At 42.4% G+C, this 9,335-nt stretch overlaps 1 protein-coding gene across 1 annotated transcript; it reads right to left on the bottom strand.

The window, feature by feature from the left end:
* Positions 1-354: 354 nt before the first annotated feature.
* On the bottom strand, positions 355-2,562 carry LOC149479026 (uncharacterized). The gene has a single exon (XM_089709093.1). The coding sequence runs from the start codon at positions 2,560-2,562 to the stop codon at positions 355-357; it is 2,208 nt and encodes a 735-aa protein (XP_089565219.1).
* Positions 2,563-9,335: the final 6,773 nt, after the last annotated feature.

Genomic DNA, 9,335 nt, shown 5'->3' with positions numbered 1-9,335 from the left:
GAAGCACGGGCTGCGAAGGAGCGAGGTCAATCAGTTCCCCAAGATCTGCCAGGAACCGCTCGAATTCATCCAGGCTACGGTTGGGAGAGAAGTAGACCCCGATCACTGTGTTACCATTGATCGAGGCCGAGACACAACCCTGCCGCCGGACTACCCTTTCCATTACTGTGCCGCCCTGCGTTACTAGCGTCACCAGTCCATCCAAGTCGGCCGCCCAGTTGTCCCGGGACGGCACGAAATAGGGCTCAGCCACCACCGCCACATCTATCCGCCACTCCGCCAGACTCTGGAGCAAAAGATCCTGAGCTCCGGCGCAGTGGTTGATATTGCCTTGGAGGAAATGGAGGAGAGCCATTACTGCGTTTCCATTTCGCTAACCGCCACATTCGCCTCGACGGGCGCGGGACAAGGACACGGCGCGGTACCTGGACCATCGCGTCCCCGATTTCCTCTTTTCCGCTTCGGGGCTTTGCAGGCCGGGCCCCCGAGCCGGTGTCCCGCGGGCAGTTTTGCATCGGCGCAAAGAACACAGTGAGCAGCTGCCGTACACCCTGCAGCCTTGTGCCCATTTTCGCCACATCGGTAACAGACGTTGCTTCGGTCTGTGGGCGACGAGCACATGGCCCTAACGTGTCCCACCTCCAGGCACCGGAAGCAGCGTTGCGGCTTCACTGCACCGAGTGAGACCCCCGCGGAGATCCATCCAACAAGGATGCGCCCAACCTGCGCCACCTTTTTTGCAGCAGCAACTGGGCAGCTCACCCACGCCGTGGTGGAACCTCTCAATCCCACGCGCAGACCACTGCACTTAACCTGGTCCGCGGGGCACTCACCCACCCGGGAGACCGCAGCTGCAACTTCCTCGGCAGCCACCGAATCATCCAGACCAGTGACCCGCACCTCCGCGCACTTTACCGGTCTGGATACCTTTATGGTATCCTCGTCCCACACCTCACGAAGTCTACTAGCAAGGGCGTCCGCCTCCTTCGCACTTGTAGTGCCCGGAATTTCCAAAATTCGGGCCCCAGTCGCGGCACGCTTAAAGCGTAGGGCGCTGACACCGATCTCCGTGAGGTTGATCTTTTGCCGGGACCCAGCCATTACAGAGGCGTACGTGACCCCGCGCGCCTCCGCACCCGGCTGCAGGGTTATGACTACAGCCGAGGACGAGGGAGAGCGGAGTTTAGGAGCCCTTTTTCGTGCTTTAGCCTCCGCCTTGCTTTTCTTCCTCTTCTTCTTCCTCTCCACCAGAGTCCACCCTTGCTTAGGCGGTTGCTGCTGGGGAGCGGATGACGTAGACGGGGCAACCCTTTCGGGACGCCGCTCCGCCTTCTTTCCTTCTTTTCCTGGATTGGCCTTTGGGGCCAGACCGGTACCCACAGGCTGTGCAACAGCCCGCGTTTCACCCTGGTTTTTATTCGCAGCCTTGGCCCTCTTAGTAGCCTTTGAAGGCGGGAGTTGAGGGAAGTCCTCGGTTAGCACTTGGCTAACCGCCATCCCCCCAGTCCTATTATCCGCCGCCAGTGGCGGCCTCACGCGCCTTTCTAGAGGTAGGCGTTCCTCCAGCACCTCCAGCCGGGCGTTAACCATTTCTCCGACCTGCCGCATGATGTTCGCGGTCAGTTCAGAGTCCGTCTGCTGCTGCTGCGCATGTTGTGCGCCCCCAAGCGCGGCTTTCATCTCCGCCATCTCCTTGCGGAGGGCTGCAATCTCCCCATGCAGCCGAGTGTTGTCGGCCTGGAGCCGCCGTGTGTCTTCGGAGGCGGTGCGCTGCACAAGTAGTGCTACCGCCTCTTGGATCGCCTCCGACGCATCCTTTAGGGTCCGTTTCGACGTCCCCTTCAGGTTTGAGGATTTAGCCTCTATGACCGCAAGATTCTCCTCAATGCGGCGCCGTAGGGCTGCGGTTGATTCGTTGACGTCGGTTCGCCCGCCGCCGGCTTCTGCGTCCGCGACCAGAGAGCTTCTCGAGACCTGGGTCTCTCGCTCAATCTCAGACTCGGGCTTGCCGCCTACAAGCTCAAGAGCTTTCCTTGCGGCAATCATTTCCGCCAGAGTCTTCCTTGCAGCCGTAGGTGTGCGCGATGTTGACGAGCGTCCCTTGCCCCTCTTGGCACTCTTCTTGGCCGTGCGCGTTCGTCCCTCTGTGGAGGAGCCCGAGCAGCTCGCTCCAGAAGACCGCTTCCGTTTCGCCCACAGTCGGTCCTCCTCGTATGACTGGACCGTCATGAGGCTGTCTACAGACGTTGCCGCAGACAGTCCACTGGGTCCAGCTTTCCTCCCCCTAGTTCTCATACGCTCCATTTGAGCGCGCGTCCCTTCCCCAATATCCGTATCACTTTGCATAATATCGTTATTGTCCTTTATCCGTTTGCCAGAGTCGTCGGTCGGTCCAGTAACTTTTGGCACCGAAGAGGCCTGGGAACCCACCTCCTCAGTGTCTTTGCGTAAGTTTTTGCCCCCCCCAGAATACGTGGGGCAGCCTGAGTTGGACTCAGGGAGGGATTCTCCACTTTTGGTGGTACCCTCCTGGGGTAGTTTATTTTTAAAACTTACCTCCATCATCTCCTCCTCTTTCCTCTAGTTTGCAGTACGCCTGCCGGGTTAAACCCGCCAGCCGCTACCTAGGGCTGGGCCCTTTCAGCTCCACAGCGGCCTCATCGGCCCCAACCCCAGTACTAGGTGATGCTGCGCACATACCATCACCTAGGAGTATTATTTAGCAGCCCTCCGGCCAGCTGGTTTTGGTCCGCGCCGGCTGATCAGCCGGTACCCCCCATATCTGGGGAACAAGGCCCTAGCCTGCGAAATTCAAAATTTTAACAAGTTTATTTAATTTTTTGCTAGGGTTGCCACTGTTGCGTATGATTTTTAGGGTTCCGTACCCAAAGGGTAAAACGAGACCCTATTACTAAGACTCCCTGTCCGTCTGTCTATCCCTCTGTCTCATGAACCGTGACAGTTAAACAGTCGAAATTTCATATGATGTATTTCTGATGCCGCTGTAACAACAAATACTAAAAAACAGAATAAAAAAAGACGTGTGGCACTCGGGGACTGCCGCGGTAAAGCATAGCATGCCTTCAAGCCACACCTCCGAGCCCGTCGGAGTGGAGAGCGTGAGGTTTTTTTCGTTACGGAATTTCTCGATTCGGTCCCCGCGCTCAAGGCCCACGATAGAAGCTATGCAATAGCTTAATAAATATTTAAGAAGCTCGGGCCATACAATAAGCCGTGATTTTTTTGCCGTTTTTATAGATAATGGTACGGAACTCTTCGTTGCGCGAGTCCGACTCGCACTTAGCCAGTTTTTTGTACATGGCGCATGTACATGCAACATACTTAGTCGTCTAGTAGGGACACGGCTTTATAAGAACTAATAATATTTTGCTGTCGCCATATACCTACCTACGTATAAAAGCCACGCGGCTTTATTGTTTTGATTTAAAGCTTTTTTCTTTTTATTACAGAAGATAACGAAGAACCTTATACGTCGCTGCCTCTGGAGAAGCTTTCTTCACCTTCTAGCGATATTCAGTCCATATTACCTACATCTCATTCCACAAGATGCACAGTTTTTATAACGGTCTCATTAGTGATGATGCAATAGAAGACCACATAGATGGACTAGACACGGTGGATTTCGAAATCCAATTTGATGATGACGTCGAATAAACGTCCTATATAAGTATTATTTTATATATTTTATTAATTAAAGCTTTAATTACGATATTATAAATACATAGTTTCATTAATATCATTAAATCCCTGGGATGTGGTTCTTTTTTGTATAAGAGAAAACCTATCAATTGATAAATGTTAAAAGGAACCACATGCACATTTTCTTAATTATCTAGAAAGTTTAAGAATATTCAGAGCAAATTTATATACACATACTTAAATAAGTAATTTATCAATGAATTTAAATAAAATAAATTTTAATTTTACTTCATCTGACAGAGCTGCAAATGTTTTTGTAAATCCTTTGATATCTCAGAAGTTCCTTTTTGCTTAAATACGGACAATTTTAATTCTTTCTGTACGATTTCTTTACAAAATAGTAACGATATAAGAAAGTAATTTAAACATGCAGTCAATGTAAATGTCAGTAAAAAATGTGTACATGGTACATATTTACAAAAAAAACTTGAGAGGTATCAAAGGACACCCAAATGAAACGAAGTTCTATGAGAGAGAGGGAGACAGAAAAACATGCGCACGCCTCATGCCTTACAACATGCTTACAACGTGCTTACAACCATCTCAACAGCTAGTCTTAATTTTTTCCGTCTAGCCCCGTTTCGCAACGCGCGATAAGGAACTTCCACAGGGAACTTCGTTCCAATAATTGTGGGGAGTCTAATAAGATGCAAAATAATGCACAACTCAACAAAACATATTCTATTTTGGTTTGATTCACGTGTTAAATAATATTATTTTGTCGAATAAGGTCATGTAAAGGTGTTTTATTCTTACTGACATTGTATGTTTAATTTGCATTGGGCATTTAAATATGTTAATTTTTTTGTTGTCTCGTTCACTTCAGTTGATACATATTTTTTATAAGAAAAAATATTTTTTTAGAAATGGTTGGCACTTGGCACGGTCATAAATTGAATTGGTTACACAAATATTAAAGACATAAAAACGTGATTAAATGCTATTTTGTGCTCGTCACTACATAGTATAAAACAAAGTCGCTTTCTCTGTCCCTATGTCCCTTTGTATGCTTAAATCTTTAAAACTACGCAACGGATTTTGATGCGGTTTTTTTTAAATAGATAGAGTGATTCAAGAGGAAGGTTTTAGTATATATAATTTATTAGGTTTTAGACAAAGCGGGCGAAGCCGCGGGCGGTAAGCTAGTTATTGATAAATGTAACATCTATTTTCCAATGATAGTACCTACCTACATAAATTTCTTTTCAAGTTAAGTTAAATAGAAGGCAGCTATCGCCATAATAAGACGAGATGTATTTTAAAATATTATTAATACGATTATATTGCGATTAAAGCGAGTCATTTAAATAAAAATAGGTTATTTTAACGGAACCCTTAACTTGTCGCATGCCCGACTCGAACTTAAACGATTTTTTTTTATTCTTGTTTTCTATTCTTGACATAATATTTAACAATTGCAAAGATTCTAAAATATGTTACACTACCTGTCTAGAATTTAATAAAAAATATTACCAAAATAAAGTTTCCTTATTATTTTACATGAGCACTGGTGATGAGAATTATAATGAGCATTTCTGAATATTCGATAAAGGAGAATGGCAAACTCCCATAGGACCCTGGGCCTGATCGTTACACTGATGATTTATGGGGATTAAATAGATAAAAATATACATCTTATATATAAAATTCTCGTGTCACAATGTTAGTCTGCATACGCCTCCGAAACGGGTGGACCGATTCTCATGAAATTTTCTGTGCATATCGGGTAAGTCTGAGAATCGGCCAACATCTATTTTTCATATGTACCACGGGCGAAGCCGGGGCGGACCGCTAGTATTCTATAAATATAACAATTATAGATCTGTTCTATTGGATAGCAAAGATATTGGGGTGTAAAGTAACAAAAATTAAGGTTAGTTTGCTTGAGTAAAATGAATAGCATTGTCTTTTTCTAGGTCCAGGTAAGTTTATTTTTTATCTACATTATTTATGTAAAAAAAAAGTAAAAAAATATTTATTCTTTAAGACACGTACATCAGTCATAATACATACATTATTACATAGTGCTTAATACAGTTTCTTAATTAAAGAAAAACGTTAAAATACAGGAAATAAAATCATTGGTTCCCGCACTAGGCAATGCCTGTCCTGCGGGACCGTGAAATGTTTAACATTAGAATTTTATAAACAGAGCGGCGATTATGTTATGGTAAAAAATGTTTTTGTTTTAAAGAATGACCTAAATCAATTAAGATGTGTGTTAAAAAAAGTTAGGTTTTGCTTCTGATTTATAAAGCACTAGCGACCCACCCCGGCTTCGCACGGGTGCAAATCTGATACTAAATACACTACAGAAAAACTGTGAACGTTGTATATAAAAACATAGCGGCCCGCTCCGGCTTCGCACGGGTATAAAATAGATAGCCGGGCGGCCGGCCGGTACCGCCGCAAACACTACGTCCCGCAATTTTTTAATCTGTAATATCTTCGAAAATATTCACTTAAATCATACAGTGTAAAGGGCCATATAGATCTATATTAAATGAACTATGTATTCAAGGTATTTAATTGGTTAAGGATTAATGCTGTATTGGTTAAAATCGCTTCGAAAATTAGCCATTATTTGTCGTAAAAAGTAAATGACAAAAAAAAGTTATTGTGGGTTATACATAAGAGATAGACCTATACTATCGCGGACTTTTCTGTAGACCTTTTCAATGTGTATAATACTTAGTACATTATTTTGATAAAACTCGTAGGGTTCAGTCTGCGTTTGCAATGTAAGCGGAAAAAATGTAATTTTTTACGACATCACATTAGAAACCTCAAAAATAACAGTACTTCTCCACTATTTAATGGATGTTATTATACATATAAACCTTCCTCTTGAATCACTCTATCTATTAAAAAAAACTGCATCAAAATCCGTTGCGTAGTTTCAAAGATTTAAGCGTACAAAGGGATATAGGGACATAGGGACAGGGAAAGCGACTTTGTTTTATACTATGTAGTGATTTAAATTAATCGATATCGAATACAATTATTCGATTATATTTTATTTTTATTGAATTTAAATGCTTTATAAATCAGAAGCAAAACCTAACTTTTTTTTAACATAGATATATTCGACTATTTTACTCCTGACAACACAAACATCTCTGCTTGATAAGACCGGTAGTGAACACATACATTATCTTTTTTTTTCAAAGATTTGTTTTCCCATAGAATCGGAAGTCAATATTTTATATTTAATAATTAAAATTAACATAATGAATTTTAAATATATTATAATTTCTGTAACAGTTAGGCCCAGTTTCGCCATTCTCCTTTTCCAAATGAAACCACATAACATAACAGAAAATGAAAAAAAAAAAGACGGGTTGCACTCCGGGAGTGCTGACAGAAGTGAAAACTTGATTATTAACGTTCAGCATGTTTGATATATTGGAATGGTATCCGTCTTACGCATGGAATATAAGGGCTAAAAAAAAAACATCTGTCTTAACGCCGCTAAAGAAGTTTTCACTTCAAAAAAAAGACGGGTTGCACTCCGGGAGTTCCGGCAGAAGTGAAAACTTGATTAATAACGTTGAGCATGTTTGATATCCATCCGTCTTACGCTTTTTCGATCAGGTCACGTATCCTGACGCGAGTTTAAGATTTTATAACCATTACAGAAAAAGTGCTCAACGCCGCTAAATAAGTTTTCACTTCAAAAATTTCAAACAAGCTTCTAGAATCACTATAATTATGTATCGATGATTGATAGTAAAGCGGGGTATACGCGGGTCGATTTTCGTCGTGCGGCTAGTCGCTTCACAAATCGCCTCATCAAGCCGCATCACTAGCCTATTTACACAGGTGCCTAAATCGCATCGCATAATGTGTCATGGTTGTCAACCATATGTCTATGTCGTGGCCATATCGTAGATTTGCTCATTTCATGAAATGGCCAATTTAGTTTGGCCAGATCGTTAAATCGTCAACGTTTCATGATTTGGTCATCCACGTTTGGCCAGATCGTATAAAATATCTTAGAGAGTCCATAAAACATTAAAAAATTCAGAATATTTTAAGAACTTGTATATTATCATTTAAGTTAGTGCCGCGGTAGCGCCGGCGAATACCAGAAGCGAATGGTTTTTTCAATAGAGAACAGTTAGGTTAGGTTAGGTTAGACTTTAATAAACAACGCACGAGCCGAGCGAGCAAAGCGAGAGTGCCGCGGCAGCGGCCGGCGAGTGCCAGAAGCGAATCGCTTTTTAAAAAAGAAACAAAAATGGTCGCATTTCGTGAAATGGCCATCCACGTTTGGCCAGATCGATGATCTGGCCAAACGTGGATGACCAAATCGTGAAACGTTGACGATTTAACGATCTGGCCAAACTAAATTGGCCATTTCATGAAATGAGCAAATCTACGATATGGCCACGACACATATACGCCTGCAACTGATCGTTTTACACGGTAGATTTAAGTAACCAGAAGCATGCGGCCGGTCGCCGTGCGGCCAAAGTCGGATGCTATCCAACTTTGGGGCTTGCAGCTTTAGTCACTTGCGACCTAGTCGAATTGCCACTTAGACAACGCAGAAATCGTGCGGCTTCAGTCACCCGTGTAAAACCCCGCATAATGATATACGGAACACGCCAATTTTTGTAATCGTACTTGGATTTTATTTTTATTTTGCATATTTATGTATGCTTAATCAATTCAATTTATTTGTAATTTAATGGATTGGCTATAAAAATAAAGTTCCCAGTAGGTACACTGCCATACTTCTTTGATTTACGGGGTGAAATAATTTTGATAAGGTATTTTTGCTGTTATCATACGTTCATTACTTTCTCGATTTCGATTATTTTTGCTTGATGTGCTTCTAAGTTTTAAAATACATGTTCTATGTAAAGGAAAAGGATTATATCATAACAATACATGTTCAGTTTGAGACCGATAATAATATAATTAGTTAGTAGTTAGTACCTAGTTCCTGCAGTAGGATAAACAAAACATTATTTTACGCTCATCATGTACCAAGTTCATTTTGAGGGACTTTTCAGTGAAATCATTTCAGTCCTATTCAACAAGCTTATTTTGTACTAGTTCCTTTGCATCATCATCTAATATTTGTTCATACTTCTGAGAAAGTAATTACATATGCTTGTGCCATCATTCACCATGCTGGCCCAGTATGGGCCATCGGGTCATCGAAAATGTTTTTTGGGCATGCTCTTTCCCCACGACATTTTCCTTTAACGATACGAACAGTGGTGAAATGGATTTTAATACAATTTCATTTTTTCTACGTCCATCCACATTCAGACCTTCTTAATACCTTCTTAAAATGTTGCACGCCTCATAAGCGAAGCGTTGAGGTGGGTACTACTGTCACTTCGCGCAAAACATCTGATTTTTCAAACTTAAAATATCTTTATGTATCATACATTGCACTTGTAAGATAATACATACACACACATATTAAGAAAAAACACTATTTTTAACATTCATGATATTTTTGATGTCATTTTTGTTATTTAAACTAGTTAAAAAACAGTTTAAAAAAGTTCTGTCTTGGACGTCCGTGTGTCTGTATGTGCGGAGGATTTTCTTGTTAACACGATAGCGACCGAAATACTTTACTAATCGAGTCTTTT

Source organism: Colias philodice, chromosome 21 (assembly GCF_061535455.1).
Source record: "Colias philodice isolate Cphi_HAF_F1 chromosome 21, ilColPhil1 Martin Lab GWU primary, whole genome shotgun sequence".
Classification (NCBI taxonomy): Eukaryota; Metazoa; Arthropoda; class Insecta; order Lepidoptera; family Pieridae; genus Colias; species Colias philodice.
This window is presented reverse-complemented; position numbering and strand designations above follow the sequence as displayed.

What these genes read in the sequence shown, in the direction of transcription:
- LOC149479026 (XM_089709093.1), bottom strand. Translation starts at nt 2,562, where the DNA reads ATGGAGGTAAGTTTTAAAAATAAACTACCCCAGGAGGGTACCACCAAA.